General features: G+C 44.1%; 1 protein-coding gene across 3 annotated transcripts in view; it reads left to right on the top strand.

Annotated features, from left to right (window-relative positions):
• LOC127463519 (G protein-activated inward rectifier potassium channel 2) overlaps positions 1-21,427 on the top strand; it is a 165,155-nt gene that overhangs the window by 121,380 nt on the left and 22,348 nt on the right. For all 3 annotated transcript variants that reach the window (XM_051773053.1, XM_051773052.1, XM_051773054.1), the window contains one exon: positions 3,480-4,400. In XM_051773053.1, the coding sequence (XP_051629013.1) occupies positions 3,503-4,400 (898 nt within the window). In that variant the 5' untranslated portion in view covers positions 3,480-3,502. The remainder of the gene's footprint in view (positions 1-3,479; positions 4,401-21,427) is intronic.

The following is a 21,427-nucleotide window of genomic DNA, read 5'->3' as shown; positions in this document are numbered from 1 at the left end:
ATTCAGAAATACCTTTTTTTTGTCCTTTTTGCAGTGCAGATTAATAACACGTAGATATTTTTGTCGTGAAGAAAAGCAGAGAGAGTAAAAATAGCTCTCAAGTGAGACTGCTGCTATTCACTCCCCTGTTCCTTGGAACCATGACAGCCATTATATAACCAAAAAGGAAAAAAATCAGATGAAATAAACAGCAGAAGCTAATTGGGTTGATATCAAGTAAAAATATAATTAGCCAAAGTATTTTGTGGCGAAGGCGCTCGACAGTATGTGGCTGTTCCTCAGCCTTAGTGGGGAACAGGGATCCTGCCATGTGTTCAAAACTTATTCATCAAGCATTTCCATGGAAACACACAGATGCATAATCTTTGGATCGCTTATTTTGGGAATTGCTGCTCCCAAGGTTCAGTCTGGAGCGAGGGCTTGGCCCAGGAGAGGGTGAATGGGCCTGTGATTCTGATCTAGAAACCTCCCCATAAAGGAATTTATGGGGTCTCGTGGTGGCAGAATTTGGGTGAGGGGAGGAGTAAAAGGGCATCTTGCAAAAAGAGAAAAAGACTGAAAACTTGACTTTAATTTTTCCTCTCAGAGGCTGCCTGGGAGCTGGGAAATGACAGCACTGGGAAGAGCCTGGAGAGTTTGCAAAATGGGCAAAAGCCCTCCAGAAAGGCCAAGGTGTCTGCATGAGTGTTGTGTGAATGCTGTAATGAGAGATTTTGGTTAAACACAGAAGTCCCTGGGTTTGGCTGTCCCTCTCTTTGGGGGTCAGCAGATGTGCTGTGAAAGTCAGGGCAGGCTAGTTATGATGCACAAGGGATTAATCAACCCAAAACATTTTGAAAGCATGAATAAAATTTGGTTTATGAATAAAAGGTGTTTCACTGCTTTTAAGTATTTCTACAGGAAATAAGCACTGTATGAAAGCAGTCATGGTGTGGCAGGTGGGCATCCCTGGAAGGGGTTGTGCCTTCAGATTTCTCCTGATCCCAGGAATAAAATCAGCCCTGCTGGGCCTTTAACATAATCTCTGGTAAGAGATGCTCAGGCAGGGAGGTCTAGGACATGGCTGCCTTTAATAGCAAGGTCATGAGTAAGGTATATTTTCAAAGGCAAGAGGACATTCCTAAACTACCAGAGCTCCAGAAATGTTTGGATGACACTTTAAGGCATGTGGTGTGACTCTTGGGGATGGTCCTGTGCAGGGCTAAGGGTTGGACTCAGTGATCCCTGTGGGTCCCTTCCAGCTCAGCATATTCTGGGACTCTGGGAAACCTTGTCTCTGTGTTCTCCTTGTCTCTGTGACCAGGGGGGGAAAGCAAATTATTCATAATACCTTAAAAATAATTAACTACATTATACCAGCATTTCTAGCCTAACATAAAGCCTCAAAAGCCAGAGCCTTCATAGGCTGTTCATAATTATTTGAGGGGTCTATTGCTGCAGTGATGTGATAACTCCTGTGGACTGAAATTTCCTCAGGCACAATGGAGAGTTCAGCGTAAAGTGTGAAGCCTTAACTTCAAATTTTCTGGCTTTGCCTTAAGTCTGCCTCACCAGGTCCCTGCAATGCCTTTTTATTGTGTTTTTGTCCTGCATTATCCAGCATTAGTGATAATGCAAGGAGGCACACTGTCACCCACTGGGGTGAGTTCTCTTGGGACTGACAGCCCCATGACACGACTGCCAGTGCTGCCACTGCCTTCAGCCTCAATAATGCTCCCCTTAGACACAGCATAAGCTGAGGAGGTGACACAGGGTGGGGCTCACAGTCTTAAAACCCAGAATTGCTCTCAGGTTTCCGTGCTGCTGTCGGCCTTGGAGCCTTTCCTTGAACAGAGAGATGTGATGGGGCTGAAGGCGGGCTTGGCTGGCAGTGGGACAGGCCAGAAGGAGAGACAACACTTATTTCCCCCTGGATATTCCAGTCACCCCTAAAATTTCACAAGGGTCTGTGATCTTTCTCCACAGGAATGAGCCTGAGCATCTTGAAAAAGCTACAGGTGCTGTGAGACTCCCCCACAGATGATCTACTACATAACACACGTTTGTAAGAGAGAGTAAAATGCTCTTTGAGCCCCACTGACCCACCAAGAGCAGCCCCTTCACAACAGCACATCACTGCTGCTCTTTAGAACAGATGTTGGGAAGAAATTCCTTCCCTGTGAGGGTGATGAGGCCCTGGCACAGGTTGCCCAGAGAAGCTGTGGCTGCCCCTGGATCCCTGGAAGTGTCCAAGGCCAGGTTGGACGGGGCTTGGAGCAACCTGGTCTAGTGGAAGGTGTCCCTGCCCATGGCAGGGGGTGGGACTGGATGATCTTTAAGGTCCTTTCCCACCCAAACCATTCTATGGTTCTGTGATTCTGTATTCAGAGCTTAACAATTAGGCAGAGACAGCAGAAGACTTTTCCCTTTACAGTCTGGCAGAAGAATGACAGCAGTTACTCAGAAGGGAGACAAAAAGGGGTTCAAGAGCTGAAATTTTAGCAGGAAGAAGCCCCAGAAGGCAGAAGGATTTCCAGTAAAAGCCAACAATTACCCCAGACTTCACCACACCCTCAGCTTCTTGCAAAACACATTCAATGAAAGCACTCTCCTCCTCAGTAAACTCACTTTTTTTCTTGCACATAAATGAAATGAAGCTATTTATCCCAAAATGCTGGGAAAATAATTTAAAAAAAATCAGTTACTGTCATTTTTGGGGGTTAAATTCTTGTAAGACTCTCACAGGGGAATGGTGTTTAGTCCCATACCATTAGAAGGTACACTCAAATAAAGGCCACAGGCTTGCAAAATTCAAATGAAATCTGAAGTACTGTAGGTTTTACATTTGCTGGGAGAAGGACACATAATTCCCTGTCTTGTTATCAGCAAGACATTGATTTTCTGTGGAAGTGTGCTTGAATTGCTCTTGGAATAAATTACACTGTAGCCCAACTTTTCTTTAACAAGAGTAGGATTGGGTCTTTCTGAAAATTGTTGGCTTTTTTTTTGAACTCTTAGTACTTATTTAATACTTTCCCCTCAGCAATGCAATTGATGGGAAAAAATAGCTCAACAGTGGCTCATTTTCTCTGCTCACCCCCAAGTGAATCCATTTCCTCATTTCTATCTGTTATCTCCTTCAGATCTTTCTTGGTGCATAAGAAACCTCATTCATTAAACTGCAAAGGGGGGCAGGAATATCTGCTTAATTCTTGCAGCAGTTAAATATGGATGGATGGAATTTAAATATCAGGATGAGCTGATAGATAGGAAACAAGAGTTTGCCTTCATTGTATTTCTGTTCAGCAATAAACTGAGGATGTTTGATGTCATTTGTGTTGTGCATCTAATAGGTTAGAAAAGAAAAAGGATGATAATTTTACTGATTAATAGCAATTTCATGCCTGTAATAATACAGGAAGAAGTCGTGTATTGACTTAGAGAAATAATAAGGAAAAATAATGTCTGCCTTTCCCTTGTTTGTTTGTTTTCCACGGCAGCCAACGTCCTGGAAGAAGACTCAATGGAGCAGGACATAGAGAGCCCTGTCACTATTCATCAACCAAAGTTGCCCAAACAAGCTAGAGAGGATCTGCCAAAACACCTAAGCAAAGAATGTACCAAGAGGAAAATCCAGAGGTACGTTAGGAAAGATGGGAAATGCAACGTCCACCACGGGAACGTCAGAGAGACCTACCGTTACCTGACGGACATCTTCACCACCTTGGTGGATCTCAAGTGGAGGTTCAACCTGCTGATCTTTGTCATGGTTTACACTGTGACCTGGCTGTTCTTTGGAATGATCTGGTGGCTGATTGCCTACATGAGAGGAGATATGGATCACATAGGGGACAGCACGTGGACCCCCTGCGTCAGCAACCTCAATGGGTTTGTCTCAGCCTTTTTATTCTCAATCGAGACCGAAACCACCATTGGGTATGGTTACCGGGTCATCACGGACAAGTGTCCCGAGGGCATTATCCTGCTCTTAGTGCAGTCGGTTTTAGGTTCTATCGTCAACGCTTTCATGGTTGGCTGCATGTTTGTGAAAATATCCCAACCCAAGAAGAGGGCAGAAACCTTGGTGTTCTCCACAAACGCAGTCATTTCCATGCGGGATGGAAAGCTGTGTCTGATGTTCCGAGTAGGAGACCTTAGGAATTCCCACATTGTAGAGGCATCAATACGAGCCAAGTTGATCAAATCCAAACAGACAAAGGAGGGGGAATTTATACCACTCAACCAGACAGATATCAACGTAGGTTATTACACAGGGGATGATCGTCTCTTTTTGGTTTCACCACTGATCATCAGCCATGAGATTAACCAGCAGAGTCCTTTCTGGGAGATTTCCAAAGCCCAGTTGCCCAAAGAGGAGCTAGAAATTGTTGTAATCCTAGAAGGAATGGTGGAGGCAACAGGTAACATTTCTTATACTTTGTATAAGGTAAATGCTTTCATTTTAGCAAGGAAAATCAGTGGGGTTTTGCTTCACTTTAAAGGAGTCACTTCAACAGTCATTCCATTTGAAAAAGGCATCTGTTATCTGGTTAGCTCCAAAATTAAAAACATGCCCAGTTTAATTGTCTGTTCCACCTTGCCTAATGGAATTAGTGTTGTTCCTGCTCTGTTTGGAAAATGGGATAGCATTTCTCATTTTCTAAATCTTTCACCTGGTGACCTGCCATTCTGTTGCAGGAGCAACTCAACCACTAGGACCCTGTGGGATAAAATTGCTTAGACAAAAAAACAAAAAAAATAAAAATTCAATACAAAACTCTGTTTATGATTCACATGGAAGCACCATAGTCCTGCTGCTTCCAATCCCCCGTGGGTAACTCCAGAACAACTGCCTGCCATGTGGCATTCCCAGGCTGTTTGGATCCGGTAGGAAGTGATGATGTGTTTGGTTGTCGCCTTTTTTTTTTTTCTTTCTTGCTTGTTTGCTTGGTTTTGCTTTAACTTGTAACGTGGGGCTTGTTCCGCTTTAGCTCACGGAGGATCTGTCTGATTCTGTGTCTCACTGAGGCCCCCTACACACCCCAGGAATGTACAGAACCCCAAAAGCTGGGATTTGTGTAAATAAGGCATGTTGTGCCACGGGAGCCTTGTGGAGATGCTGTTTGGTCCTTACCTACAATTACACAGCACAACATCAGCAATCACTCCATGCAGAGAAAACAGTGCTTGGAATTCACAGCAAATGGACTCATAAAGTAATGTTTGTTCTTTGCATTAAAGCCAGAGTAACAGGGGGGTGTTTTATCTCTAAAACTGGTGTGTTTCCCACAGTCAGAGTGCTGGTACACTTGTTCTAGAAGCTGGAGGTATTTTTTTTTTTATGTCAATAACAACATCAATGTCTGAAATGAGTAAATATAATCAATACAAGGGAATGGTGATTATAAAATTAAGAAACTATGTGCTTGGGGAGAAAACACTGATGTAGAAATATAAGAAGTATAAAAATATAGAGATATAAGAATGAGATTTGCTGTTATTCCCCATGACTGCAGCAAAACCCGGGAAAGTTTGAGGATGTGGATCACACAGCTCTGCCAGAGGTACAACCTTTTCAACCCTGACTCATGTTTTGCAGCTGGAGCCAGGAAGTAAAGAGCAGTCTCTTACTAGAACATGTGTATGTGTTTCACACATCTATTATGTGGTGGCAGAAGAAAACTGCATTTGTCACCATGTAATAAACGTGTGAGACAAAAATGGAGCAGGGTAAAAAAAAAAAAAAAAGAAAGAAAAAGAGAAAGAAAAAGAAAAAATTGAAAGGAACTTGGCAGAGAACTTGAAGTGGTAAGTGCAAGGCTTCCAGATTTTCCAGGAAGTAGGTGGTACTGAAGAGAAATCAAGATGAAATGTTTAGTGCTCCTGGTATGTGCAGCAGTCACAGAGATTTCAAACATCTGCATCACCTTCGGGTGAGACGAGGAGGAAATTGCTGTTTATGAGCTGAAACCACCTTGAAATCTCTGAATTGCAGCTGAGGGAACTTGACATCCTGAAAGGGGAGGTGGATATTTTCAGGTTTGCTGAACACCATGTTTTTCCAGGGAAATGATTGACAAGCAGTGGAAGAATAAAAAATGTCTCACCAAAACCCACCTACAGAGATCAAAAGACGAGAACACTTCTGCAGTGCAGCAAATGTGGCTTTGTTGTCTTAAACCTCTCACTCTTTCCCTGTTTAACCCTTCTTTCCTCACCTCATCTTCCCCCCTGCACACCCACACGGCTCTCTGGGGTGTCCTTTGCTGCTCCAACACTGACCACATCCTCCTCTCAGCCATTATCAGCCTCCTCTGGAGGGGACTCCCCCTCACACTGCTTGGGCTGCCAAAATTGAAGATAAAAATCAAATCTGTCGTTGTCTCAAACCCTTGGAGTCCACACGAAGGAAGAAAACCAAAGGCAGTGGTTTGGAAACCCACTGAAGCCATCCAGGATTAAAGTGTTTCCCTGGCACTGGATGGATGGGCCCATTTCCCAGTTTAAACTGCTCTGGTTTGCTCTGTTTGGGTAGGGTCTCCTGCTGCATGACTTATGGGGACAGGGCACCAAACAATGTCATAATTAGCAGCACAGTTTCTGAGACGTGTTTGTGCAGAAATAGCTGCTTGTTCTGTGCTTTGGGTCACTTTTGTTGAAGGTACAATCAGGCCAATCTATGAAAATTAGGCATTTCCCCTCTTTCAATTTACAAATATTTACAAATTACATCCCAGCAAACTCTGAAAACCAGTTTAGGCCATGTTCTACATTTCCTTCTTGATGTAGAGTGAGGGCAGCAAAAGAAGCTGCTCAAAGCAACAATCTCCAACCCTTGAACCCATCACACCTTCCAACACTGATCAAAGTCTTGGAATATAAATTATTAAAGCTGGAGCCAAGAAACTGTGATGACAGATATGGAAATATCAACATTTAGTGTCACTGCTGATGAATCAAAACCAGACTGGGATCATTAGATTACATTATTCATTATTATATTACAATATTACATTATCAGAAAAGCCACTCCCAAGTTTGGTCAGTGAAAACAACCCTTTATCTATTTTCAGAGCTTCCCCACTCTGGGAGCAGATATACCTTCCATGAGAAATAAAAATGGAAAATTATAAGTATAAACATTTGCTATCATTGTTATTAATTATTTATATTATTCTGTTTAAATATATATGTATTTATATAATATTTTCCACCTTAAGGGCTCCAAAACCACACCTACCTGTGTATGAAACACAACTCTTTATGTATTGTCGTGTGAACTCTGCATCATATGTTAGGACAGGAAATTAGGAATAATGCATTTTACTAAATGAAATTAAACTAACTAACCAAACTCAAATTCAGCAGAAAGTTCAAATCAAGGAGGCTTTAATTCCCCTTGGAAGCATTGCCATAATTTCCTGAGAAGAAAAAAGGAAGTCAATGTGTCTTTCCTAAGGCACAGACCAAAATATTACTCTGGGAAGAGTATGAAGATCACTTTGAGGGCAGAATCTTCAGCAAGGCACTTCCAAAAAACATGAAGTCAATCTGACTCCTCCAGACAGCACCACCAAAAACTCAAATTAAGACTTTTTTTAAAAACTACTTGTTATAGATCCTTTCAATACGCAATTTTCTGTATTTATTTATTTATTTACAACCACGTTCAAAAATATCTTTTCGGGTTCAAAGGGTAACAGTTTTGCAAAGATTTGCTTCTGTGCTTTCCCCTCAAGTGTCCAAAAAAACCCCAGTTTTGGGACAACACAATCATGGGGTGAAGTACATCAGGCTGCCGTGAAGCAACGGGTGAACCTCCAGGAGTGGGGGGCAAAAGTAGCTGAAGGGCTCAGCTGTTATTTCCACATTTTGCTGCCATTTCTGAGGCATTTCTGCTTCTTTTAGTGCCACACTTTTAGTGCCACGCTCCTCCCGTGGCATTGCCAGAGCAGCCTCACACCAGCAAAGCTTGTCCCACACTCAGGCAGGACTATAAAGCAGGATTCTGAAGGGCAAAGGAATCCTGGAGGGCATTGGCAAGAGCGTTCCCAGCAGGGCAGAGGGGATCCTGCCCCTCTGCCCAGCCCTGGGAGGCACATCTGCAGTGCTGGGTCCAGCTCGGGCTCCTCAGGACAGCAGGGACAGGGAGCTGCTGGAAGATGATTCTCCTGTGAAGATGCTGAAGGGATGGAGCATCTCTGGGAGCAGCAAAGGCTGAGGGAGCTGGGGCTGTTCAGCCTCCAGAGCAGACACTGAGAGGGGCCCTCCCCCAGGTCTGGAGGGGCTGCAGGGAGGGGGCAGAGGATGGACCAGGCTCTGCTCGGGGGGGCCCAGCAATGGCACAAGAGGAACGGGCAGGAACTGATGCCCAGGAAGTTCCAGCTGGACAGGAGGAAGAACTTCTTTGCTGGGCAGTGACCCAGCCCTGAACAGAGACCAGAGAGGGTGTGGAGTCTCCCTCACTGGAGATATTCCAGAACCCTCTGGACACAATCCTGCACTCTGGGATGACTCTGTTGGAGCAGGGAGGTGAGACCAAATGACCCACCGTGGTCCCTTCAAACCTGACTCATTCTGGGATTCTGTGCTCCCTCTGTTCCCTGTGGAAAAGCTATGATATTAAATACAAGTGATCTCACTGGGAAGAACACGACAAACACACTGATCTCACTTCAGCAGTATTTGATATCTACCTTTCAAGACAGTTGGTTTGCATTAAGTGCCACCACTGCTTTCATATTATTTTCTGGAGACCACTTAAGATATTTCTTAGAGAGGTTTGTAGAGTACACACATATTTAGTCATAGAATTTGAGAAAATTAATTTTTTCCTTGAACAACAACAACAAAAAAGATTGCACTCAAGGATGCAGAACTCTTTCTCCCCTAAACAGTAGGCATAAAACCTTGGCTTTGAATAACTCACTTATTTGTTTTAAATTTATGAAAAATCTAAAATTTAGATTTTTTTCTCTGATAATTCAATAACCTCCTCCTAACAACAGCCTTGAAATTGTTTAGCTTTTTCCACCCCGTGAAATCTATTTTTAAGGCGAGTCTTATCATCATAAACAAATTAGTAATTTTAAAAAATTAACCGAGGCTTCCAAAGGTATTGTTTTGATAGGGAAATAAACCCATAACAAGGAAAGGAAAGTGTCTTAAATTTAGGAGATGGGAGAGTCAGGTATGGTACAATATCTACAGAAACTGAGAGAAAAAGAAGAAATGAAGAGACACAGAGAGAGGGATGTAGAAAAAATAAAAAGGAGAGAAAGAGGAATATCCTGAATAACCCACAGCCTTTTTGGCAATGCAGCACCACAGCCTGCTTCAAATCCCCCCTCTAGAGCTGCACTGATGTACAGAAAACATCATTTTCTGACACAGGAAAGGAATATGAAGTCTTTCAGTCAACTTAAGACCCTCAAACCTTGGGAAATCGTGTTTGCCAGAGGGGTGCTTTGGTTGACAACCATTCCCTCTGTGTAAAAATAAACATATGGACATTGAAAGAGCACCAGGGAAAGCAAACAACCTGCACTTTTACAGCTGTCAAAAAAAAAAAAAGGCAACAAAGCTGGACAGATAACTTTAGGTTTATATGGATAATTCTACAAATAAACTTGTAATCGGCTGCATTTATAATTCTGACACACAGGCAGCTTGAGAGCAGTGTTTGCAAAAGGGTTTATAGACACATAAACAAACACACTTGCCAGCTGTGGAAAATATGTGTGGAAAGCAGTAAAATGTTCACACAGGTGGTTACTTATACAGCAAATGGTGCTTTTGACTGGACAAACATCGTATAAAGCTGTTCCCACTCTCCACTGCAGCCCCTTTGACCGACTGATTTATTGCCTTTTTTCTTTTTTTTATGGAGTAAATTGCCATATTTACCCCTTATCCTTACCCAGTCCTAGCAAATATCTCCCTTTGGTAGCAGTTCCAACCCTTCAGAACATCCCAGCAGACTCTGCTCTCTCTCCAAATAAACGTCGCTCGGGTTAGAGTTTCTCACTTGGATTTTTTACTGCTCTTCAGAGAAGAGATGTTTATCCACTCAAACGGCTTCTTAAGGCATTGGAGGTGAAAGGAAGAAAAGAACCAGGATTTCTCACACTTGAGTGTTCCTGCAGGACAAGTGGTGAAAGGAGATTTCATTGTTGTGCTCCAGGATGTGACCAAAGTGCAGTGACTGAAATGCAGTTCAAGCAGGGATAAGAATAAGTGGTTTTGGCTCTAAACTGGATCATCATCGTTTCAGGAATGATCAGAACACAAAGACTCTCCAGTTCAGTTTCCCTTTCTTCCTATTTTAAGAGTTTTGACATCTCCTGATGCCAGGTGCCAGACTCGGACGTCTGGGTTCGCCTTCCCACATATTCCCACATATCCCCACTTCCCTGGTGCTTGCCAGTAAACCCTTCCACTTTTACTCCTTGCTCACATTTCCATGTGCCTTCAGTCGCCTTAGGTTGAAGACTGAAGGCCCACACCAAGACCTTAAACCATCTTGTCCAGGAGCTGCTTTTTGCTGACGACGACGCCCTCGTCGCCCACACAGAAGCAGCTCTGCAGCGTTTAACATCCTGCTTTGCTGAGGCTGCTGAGCTTTTTGGGCTGGAAGTCAGCTTAAAGAAGACAGAAGTTCTCTATCAACCTGCACCTCAGGAAGTCTTCCATCATTCCCATATCATCATTGGTGAATCAGAGCTCAAATCAGTCCAGCAGTTTAATTACCTTGGTAGCCTCATCTCCTCGGATGGTGAGATAGACAACAGGTTAGCAAAGGCATATAGAGCTTTCAGAAGACTCCATAAAAGAGTTTGGTGAAATAAACACCTGAAGAAAAGCACCAAGATCAGTGTTTACAGAGCCATTGTGCTGTCTACTCTCTTATATGGATCTGAATCATGGGTCATCTACAGCCACCACCTGCGACTCCCGGAACGCTTCCATCAACGCTGCCTCTGAACAATCCTAAACATCCACTGGTCAGATGATGTGACCAATACATCTGTTCTGGAACAAGCAGCAGTCACAAGTATTGAGGCCATGTTGCTGAGAACACAGCTGTGCTGGGCAGAGCACGTCTCCAGGATGAAGGACCAACCACTCCCTCCCTAAGATCCTGCTCTATGGTGAACTTGCCACCGGCTGCTGCAAGAGAGGAGCCCCAAAGAGGAGATACAAGGACTCCCTGAAACAACATCTCAGCCTTGGCCACATTGATCACCATAACTGGTCTACTCTGGCCTCCAATCAGGAGGTCTGGAGACACACCATCTGTAACGCTGCTGATGCTTTTAAGAACGCAGTAGGATCGCCCTTGAGGAGAAAAGACAGCACAGAAAGAATCGTGTCTTCCAGAATTTACCACCTAAGGAGTCTTTCTGTTGTGCCTTTTGCAACCAATCTTGTCTATCTTGCATTGGCCTCTTTAGTCACCAGCATGCTTGTAACAAACGTGGGTAGAGCCCTTCCCAAATCTTCGTTCGTGAAGCCCAGTCATGATGATGACATTTCCATGAGGTTAATTCTGACAGAACATTCCTTTGTTACGAATTCCAACACAGAAAATCAGGGATGGAAGCACAAGGGATTGTAGCAGCGAGCTTGGAGTTCCTGATGTCAGCAGAGAAAAACATTCCAGTTTTATTGGGAAAGTTTCTTTCAGGAATTTTTCTCCACGGGTGGAAAAGATTAATCTCTTTGCTGAAGGGGGACTACAAGGCTTAAAGGAGGCAAATACAACTTCACAGCAGTCAAAACTGTGCACAATGGCAAGAATTCAGAGAGAGAAATTCATGGAACGAAAAGAGATGTGCAGATTATGAGTATTTTCAACCAAAACTTTGGTGTATCTCACTTTCAGGGAAGGCAGGGAAAAGGAATTAGACATTTATTGGACAGTTTTATTCTCTATATAGTGCTGTACCATGCAAAATGTTACTGAATGCTTGCTAATGGCTTATTGCCCATCTTTCATACCTTTCTCACCAATCAGTTGCTCAGCTCTTCACAACTACAGCAGCTCCCTCAGCCCTAAACATTCAGACATAATGCTTAGATTCAAGCACTAACTCATATGTGAAAAGGTAAGATCCCTAAAAAGGAGATTTGAGACCCCTAAGTATGAAAAAAACACTTTTGTACAGCTAGTCAGATATTATTAAATAATTCTGCTCTGAACACAAGTCTAACTTGCTCAAGAAGGGCTTCATTCTGCACATTGTGCCCTTGCAATCCAGCATTTTGTCTTTGCTCATCACTCCTTCTCACTCATGAGCCTACACACATCCATCTCCATGGCCAGAGGGATCCCAAAGCTCTAACACTGGCCCTGCTGCTGCTGTTTTCCTGGGAGAAGGGCACAGCGGGAATCCTCTTCCTTGGCCAGCCCAGACCTCCTAAAAACCTGTGGGTGCCAGACACTTAAAAATCACCTCTGTCTCCAGCACAGCTTTGAGCAACTGTGTTTTCCAGCAGTTTAGCACAGAAACAAGGCACTGCAAAGGTAAAACCACTGAGTCCTCGGGTCTCCAGACCCAGCTCAGACTCCAAGGAATGACTGGACCAAGAAAGGAGAGGCTTGTCTGCCCTGAGCACAGCACAGCCTCCACCACAGAAACCTCCGCTCGGCAAAACCGAAGGGATGATTCCCTGCAAAAGGTACCTCAGCATTATCCAGGTCAAAGCATTCCCCAGGCAGAATTAGCTCACTGAACATGTTTCACCTGCTTGCAGAGTGGAGATGTGATTTCTGAGCCCCTCTGAGAAGGGCTCCAGGCCACTCAAGTGCCTTTTCCATTTCTGAGCACTTCTCAGGGTGATGTCTGTTAACTGGAGCTCGGCTTGTCCACTTGATCTTGGAATGGTGGAAACACAGGGTCAGCACTGCAATATTTTCCTGGGAAAGGAAATCTAGAGCTATTGGTTCTAATTTTAGCCTTCTACTTTTGGTCATCCAAGGTTTTTGGGGTTTTTTACCTGCCTGGAGAAGAAGGTGATGAAATCCCAGGCACACACTGATTTGAGCCAGGGCAGTGTCTCACCCCTGGAACTTCTGCTGAACTGATTCTTTCATGTTGATTACCTTATTCCTTCATGTTTGATCTCCAGATATGAAGCATTCCTACATAGCCTGCAGTTCAAAACCCTGGGAAGTATTTTTGGCAAACTCTGCTCCCTCCTATATTTCTAAAAGGTCTTTTCACTTCTCCCCCTGGTGCTTATTTACTTCCAGCTGTATAATATTGTTTCCTCCAGTCTCACCCAATTGTAATGAAGGATAAACATGTTGCATTACACTCCCTGATAACTGCAAAGCCTCTCTAATGTTACAAATATTTACACTGGTTTTTAATGAATGCAAGCAGAACGATTATTCACCTTCAGCAGAAAGTTTTCACAAAATTGAATAGAGCAGCAACTGTCAAATCAAAAGTGACCTAAAAGGTTGAAGAATGAGCAAGCAAAGCTGTGAAGTAAATGAGAAATTCAAAATCAACAGCTGGTAGATTAAAAAGAACAAGGCTATGGACTGCAGATAACACCTCTGGCTGCGTAAAGGCAGAAAATTTATGAGTATATATTTTCTAACCTAGAAAGCAGCTGCCAGCACTAAAAACTCCCATTATTGCACAGCTCCTGGGATTCCCAAGGCCACTGCAGAAAAAAAAAAAAGTCCTCAAGGGTTTTCAGCAAAAACCAATCACAGAGAACTGCTGTGACCTCAGAGGCTCAATTACAGCATTCCAAGGAAAATCAAACACAAGCTGATGTGCTCCACGTGTTTTTCCCCACCCTGGCACAGCTGAGCTCTGGGATATCCATGGCAGGGGTTCAGAGCTGCTCCCTGTGTCTCTGAAGAGGAGAAAAACCAACCCCAAATGGTGAGTTTGAGCCCAAATCCAGGCAGCAGCAAAGGCACTGATTACAGCACATGATCTGTTTATACTGAGCAGCCACACATTTCTCAGCACTCCCAGCATTAACCTGGAGGGAAACTGGCCTGAATTTTCCCCTGAATGAGGAGGACAACCCAGAGCTTGAACACAAGTTGGGTGCTGTGCTGATGTCCCAGTGAGTGATGCTGAACGTCTGTGGTTTATTATTACAAAGCTGATTTTGATCTAAAGCAACATTCCCTCGTGTGACAACCTGTGTAAGATATTTCTGGCTGTACTTCTCCAAACCTGTTGTACTGGCAGAAGACATAAAAAGAGAGAGGATCTTCCAGGAGAGATGAAGCAGCTGCTGTGACAACAAACATGAAAGGCAGAAAGGGCTCCTGTGATCAGCCTTGAGCTCTTCTCGCTCGCCCTCTCTCCTTCATTCCCAAGGGAATTACAGACAGAATGAGTCACAGCACTCTCCAAGATTTCTTTTCTTACTGATTTTGACAATTTTCCTTGGTTGGGATTCCTGTGCAATGGAATAAACTTTTAGTTTAAAAAATAGGATTTTAATAAATATCAGGTTGTTGAATATGAGGTACCCCATCCTTAAAACTTAGACAGTAAAGGAGCTTAATTTAAAGAAACATTCAAAACATGAAAACAAAGCAAAAGTTAAGGTCTCCAATACCAAATTTCCAGTGGTTATGAGGAACCCATTTGAGATTTCTGAGGAATGTCAAAATTTGGTTTAGAAAACAACTTCAAAGGGAATATTTGGATCAACTCCATCAAGTTCTCAGAAATAGATAGTGGGAAGGGTAACACACACTCAAGGGTATTTTGTGCCCTGCAAAAGGCTCCAGGTTGTAGGTTCCCAGACTTCTCCCAGCAGTTTAAATTTACAAACCAATGACACAAATAACTTCCCCATATAGATCTGATCAGGACTAGATCTCCCACCACAGAGTGAGGTCAGTGTGAATGCAGGGCACTGTCACAGCAAGGGAAGGGGACAGGGCAGCCAAAATTTCTGCTTCAGGACAGTTCATGGCAGTGGCCAAGGCTAAAAGGGGAGCCAAAGTCCCAGGGATTTGTCAGGGAATTCATGGCTGTTACTAAACAGAGCTGGAAGAGACCAGAATGTCCCTGGTGTCACCAGAGTGACAAACAAAAGAGGAAAAAGCCATCACCAGGAAGGAAGCTGGCAAAGCACCACTGCCTCCATCTGCCCAAGGGGACAGGCTTCCCAGGAAATTGGATGAGCCCAGGTCACACAATGAACATTCCTGCTGCCCACACTGAATCCACTGGAGCAAAATGAGCCCAAGCCTCTGCAAACGCAGCTCCAGAGTGATTTGTTAAACTACAACTCTGAGCACAAATTCAGAAGGGAATGATACACCCCAAAATAGGCTCCCCAGCACAAAACAGACACAGAATCCCAGAATCAGTGAAGTTGGAAAAGCCCTCCCAGCCCATGGATCCACCCTGTGCCCGATGCCCACCTTGTCCCCCAGCCCAGAGCACTGAGTGCCACGGCCAGGCCTTCCTGGGACACCTCCAGGGCTGGGCACTCCAAACCTCCCTGGGCAGCCCCTGCCAAGGCCTGACCACCCTTTCCAGCAAGAAATTCCTCCTCATGTCCAACCTGAGCCTCCCCTGGCACAGCTCCCCCCTCCTGTCAGGGAGTTGTAGAGAGCAAGTCCAGGTCAGGAGCTGGAGCACAGGACACACACAAGGAAAAGTGGAGGGAGCTGGGACTGTTCAGACAGTGCAGAGTGATCTTATCACACTCTAAACCTCTAAATGGACATTACAGGGAACACAAAAGCAAGGAAGGACATCTCAGAGGGCCAGGGAGGCAGGATGTGTTCCAGTGCAGGTAATTCTGATTAGACACCAGGCAAAACTACAGGAGCCCCCCGGGGGGTTGGGGAATCACCATCCCTGGAGATATCCCAAACTGGACTGCATAAGCCCTGAGCAACTCCAGCTGTCTGGCTGTGCTTTGTGCAGTGGGAAGGGCCAGGTGACTCCAGGGATCCTTCCAGCCTAAATTACCCTGTGATTATAAACCCCAAAGCTGTCTCCTCCTCGTGTTTTATGGCTGTGGGGAATTGAATGGCTTTGAGAAAATTAATAGCCCAGCTAAGAGCTTTCACTGCTGTCCCATGCCACCACTTAAAAATTGTGGGTTTATGCACTCCAAAGCTGTTCTGTGGTCACCCCTGAGCCTCTGGGGACAGCAGAGCCTCAGAGAGGGGAGGCAGGAGGGAAGGAGGAGCCTGAGATCATCTGTTCCACCCAGCTTTGCACCAGGAGGTCTGATGGAAGCAGAAAACTTAAACTTGTGGGGTTGTGCTCTGTCAGGCAACTCACCTTTGAAGACTGATCCGGAGATTGCATTAATTCAGAGCATTCCCTATTTGGCCTGGGTTTTGTCCCACTCTTCTGGCCACAGTTCCCCTGTTTTGCATCTTTCTGCCCCTCTAGAGAGTGAGGGAGGTTGAGATGGGCACCAGCACTCCTGTGATCACCTGCTCCTCTCTCCATGGGACTACCTTTCTGTGCTTCAAACTACACAAAACCTAGCCAAAAAAATTGCTGAATTGCCATAATTATCATTATTCTTATCATCACCATCACGACTGGTGGCCTTTTACCTGGCAATGGGACATTTTTGATCTGTCTTTTGGAGGGGAAGCCCAAAGGCACATCAGGGTTGACAGCTTTGATCCCACACTTCTGACTGGTGCAGGCTGATGGGAACTGGAGAGAGAGGGAATTTCCCCTGCAAGAGAAAAATCCATCTGACTCTGGCAGAGCTGCCAGGCACCACCATAACAAAAAAGATTTATGACTCAGCCAGTCCAATTAAATTGTGCTGGCACTTTTGTTTAACCAGCCATTAGGCCCTTCTTTTTTTTTTTTTTTTTTTTTGCAACCTTGCATAAGAATTATTAATTTATTACATTTAGAGCTCCAGGGTGGGAAACCCCCCCCTTCCATTTTCATCATTTTCTCAATTCTATTCCCATTAGTCTCCTTTTACAGTGAGAAGACAACAAATTAGCTTCTCTTTCAGATATTAAGTGCAGCAATGGGTTTTTAGCTGCCAATAGGGCCAAGACAGATGCCGTGCAAAAGTGTAGGGGAGTTCAAAGCCAAAGGTTTTGAGTCAGTCAGGGATTCTTGTCTGGCCAAAAATCTGCTTCAAAGGCAGCAGCCACACCTACAGAGCTGTGAAGTGGGGAGGGTTTGCTTTGCAGCCTCAGGAAAATGCCTTTCTCCTCCCATCACTCAAGGGCTCAAACTCCTCTTTAAGGCTCTCCCCTCAGGGCTTGAACACAACTACAACAGGATTTTAAACCTCTGATAAGTTAGTCAAGATCCAGGGTTTAAGACGCAAAACACTAATTTTAACCTTGGTGTATCTGCCTTCCTTTACCCTGCAAAGGGATATAAAACACTGTTCAGGTGCTCGAAAGCCACCAGTGATAGAAATGCAGTCCAGAAACATCCCCTGTCCGTGTGGATCCAACATTTAATACACAACCTTGAGCCTGATCTGAAGCTCTCCCAGACCTGTGGAGTAGGACTCAGGTCCCTGGTGGCCTCTGGATGAGGACCCTAAGGAATAAATTGAGCTGTGCAGTGCCTGTCAGCTCCCTAATGGCCTCAGAGAAGAAGCAATTAGGGCTCTAATTACAAGGCAAATGGAAGATTAGAAGCAGATAAATGTTTCTAATTTAGATAAAGTATCCATACTGGAACAATTGGCTGTTAAAAGGGAACCTCACCACATGTGAGGTGACTTCATACCTGTGTGAGGAAGGGTGGGATCAGGCAGGATATCTTTCCCTGGGGCTGTGCTGCAGTCATTCTGTTCTCTGCAGCCACTGTTCCCTCTGCAGATGGATGGAAAAAGCCATTCCACAGTGACAGACCCAACAAATCCTGGATGGTTCAGCACACAAACTGTCCACGGCAAACCCAGACACAGAAATGCTCAGTCCATGAAAATGCACCTTCCTCTGTCTCCCTTTCTTATGTTCTCAGTTCACCACCTCCCACCACACTTCCCATCTGTCCCACGTGGTTTAGTACATGATCTGTTACAAAGGGAGGAACCAAAAGCCAAAATTTCACCAGGTGCAGCAGGTCCATTACAAATAAGGACTGATTTTTTTAATCTGAAAGGTAACAGAACCAGAGCAGAGAGCTGGAGACTCCTGTGAACACAGACCTCAAGGCTGATGCTGTTTAGGGTAGCCAAGACAGAGATCAAATGTCTCTTAAAACTCTTTTCTTTACACTCTGCAAATATCACACCAAGCAGGCCAGAAAAACATGGAAATAAAAAGAAAAATTAAGAAGTCTCCAGGAGTTTCCCTCAAAATTTGTTTGCCCTTCTGAAATTAAGCCCTTTCATTTTAAGCCCTTTTCCTTTTAGCAAAGACCCAGTTGACAGACAATCTTAATATTTTCAAGTGGAGCCCCACAGCCCAAGCTATGATGCTGAAAGCACAGCAGACAACTTTTACTTGGTGCCTACAAAGCAACCAAAATTGCCAAAAAAGGCAATAAATAATCAGGGCAATTTCTATGCAGCAACTCAGCACCTTCCACCTGAGCGCTGCAAAAAGAGCCAGGCTGGGATAAATTGGGAGTCTCCCATTCCCAGGCTCTTCAATCAGTTTTGATTTCCAGCTTTATCCACTGTGACACAGAAACCCGTGGGGAGGGAATCCAAAATGACCTCGTTCAGGCACTGGGAGAGCAGGACACTCAAGCCAGGCACCTCCCAGGTGAAGGCAGCACAGTGAAGCACAGAAAGCTTTATCTCCACTATTCCAGTTATCTCAGGACTCGAAAAGATAGGGGGAAAAAAAATCGATTTGAAAGCAATTTCATAGGGGATGGCCATAACTGACTTAAATGGACAAAATAAATAACATTCCTGTAGGTTGTTTAAACAGAAGGAGAAGGAAACAGCCCCAGGCAGGAGGAACTGGCAGAATATTAACACTTTGTGTGCAGTTGGTGCCGTGGAAGGACAGAAAATGCGGGTTGTCTCATAAATCCATGCTGGAATTTATGGATTATAATGTCTTTATCGTGAGCCCCTGTGGCATCCCACTGCAACTAAATGATGAAGCCGTGCTGATGGAAAGAGGATATTCCAAGCAGGTGGTGGTTGTTATACAGCAACTCTATTTTCCATAGATGTCACGTAATCACAGTCAGCTCAGCCTAGAAAATCTTGTAGAAGCAATATTTGTTCTGGGGTGGTTCCCTTCTGTTCTCCAGGCTGTAAAATCTTATTTTTTCATTATTGGCCTGCTACTGAAGAGACCCTGGAAACGGTTGTAATCTGCCAGGGAAGAAACATCCTTTTCTCAATTAAATTTTAACCAGAAATTGCTAAAAAAACTCTGAGTTTATTAGATTGCAATAAGCACCAGGGAAAGTGTTTGGGCCCAGGCCACTCAAATCCCAGGTCACTCAAATCCCAGGCAAAGTAGCAAATGAGTAACAGGGTCCTCTAACTATTTTTGTGGATTTGGGGTTTCCATATTTGGGAATTGATATAAATCAAGATATACTTGCTGAAACAGATTAGAGGAATTGGTATAAATCAAAATGTAACACAGGTCATCTTGTGGGCCCAGAGGTTGAGTTACACAGCAGCCAGTTGTCATTTTGGTTCTACCTCAGGGTCAATCAGTTCCTCCACTGCAAATTCAGAGCCCAGTAATTGTGCTAAGAAAGAAAATATCTGCTTTCTACCACCTGGCATCAGGTATTTCGAGGACAGGTTGTGGTTTATCTTATTCTTCTGAGGGTTTGAGAGTTGTACAAGTTTGTCAAGGAGGAAAAAAGGAAATTTGGTGGTGGAGAAGGTGTTTTTTCGAGGGCACAAAACTATTTTGACAGTAAAACACAACATTTTGGGAGGTATTGCTGCTACCCAGAGGGCTTTTGTTTGTATCAAGATGCTGAAACCCTGAGATTAAACAGTTGCCAGGGTGTGTGAGAACACCCTGAGTTCATTAAATCAGCAGAAAGTCTTTGCTTTGAGTCAGGTCTAACTGCATCATCACCAGGGCTTATTACACTTCCATAATCACTATGCTGAGATTTTACATCCAGACTAAAAGATATTACATTAAATCTATCTCAGATAGTCCATTTATTAGTTTTTTGTTACAAGTTTTCTTCTTCCTCCCCTCTCCCTCGTGCCAGAACAATGGGATGCAAGACCATTTGATTAGAAAAATAAAATACCACGTGAGCAGTACTTGAGGCCTAAATATGAACCCCAATAAATAGAATATCTGAGATCTATTTGTTGAGGTCTAGGGGAGCTGTGTGCTCACTGTTTCAGGTGTGGAAACAAAGGGGCAGAGGGTGAGAGGAGAGGGATTTGCCCTCTCCATCTGGGTCGCTCCAGATCAAAAGATATTACACTAAATCTGCCTCAGATACTCTATTTATTAGGGGTTTGGTGCAGGTTTTTGTCTTCCTCTCCTCTCCCTAGTGTCAGAATGGAATGCAAGACCACTAAGATTAAGATTCAAATTAAGAAAATACCATTTGAGCAGTACTTCAGGCCTAAATATGAACCCCAATTAACAGACCATCCGAGATAGATTTAGTGCAATATCTTTTAGTCTGACATGATTCAGATGGGGAGGGAAAATCCCTCTCCTCTCACCCTCTGCCTCTTTGTTTCCACACCCGAAAAAGTGAGCACAGAGCTCCACCAGACCTCAGCTGCACAGCTCAGTGGTAGCTTAAACTCATTTTGCAGGCAATTTGCATGGATGTGAACAATTACAACAGAGAATCAAGCCCTGCATCTAATGTTGGTAATGCTCTTAATAATAACAACCCCACTTCCCTGGAAGAGAACATTAAACCTGTTCAAAATACAGTATTTTTTTCCAAATGATAGTATTTCTCCCCTCCTACATCACATCTACCTTAATCATCTGACTCCCACGGAGCTGGCTCCACTTCAGTGACAGTCTCCTCTACTTGTTTAAAAGTCATGTTATTTCCACTGCCATCAGAAAGACATGATTTTCAAGTGAAGTTATTAAGTTTCCAATACAAGGAACAGTGCGTGGGTGCTGCTGAAGGAGACTCTCAGGAATGAAAAAGAGATTCCTTCCCTTCCAGCAGAGGATTGAGTCTTGCTTCTCTCTGGGGCCTGGAGACACCTGGATTTATTGTGATGTTTGTCTCCAAAGAAGTGAAGCCTGCGTCCCACATACAGCCCAGTGATCTAACTCTGCCTCCACCAGAAATTAGGGATCAGTCCTTCGTGGTGCTGGATGAACAGGAAAACACTCACTTGTTTTAACCTGCTTATGTCCAAATTCTTCTATCCAAAATGTCGAAGACAATGGGCAATGTATGAACCAGGTTTCCCCTGGAGGCTCCATAAGGCCACTCCATCTGTTTTTCTGCCAACCAGAGTCCAAGTGAACGTGGTCTGTTAAAGCTAAAACTGGTCAGGTCTGATCCACGTT

This window comes from Manacus candei, unplaced genomic scaffold (assembly GCF_025592945.1).
Source record: "Manacus candei isolate 608988 ecotype Guabito, Panama unplaced genomic scaffold, ASM2559294v1 h1tg000165l, whole genome shotgun sequence".
Lineage (NCBI taxonomy): Eukaryota > Metazoa > Chordata > Aves > Passeriformes > Pipridae > Manacus > Manacus candei.
Note: the sequence above shows the minus strand (reverse complement) of the source record. Positions and strands in the feature narration are given on the sequence as shown.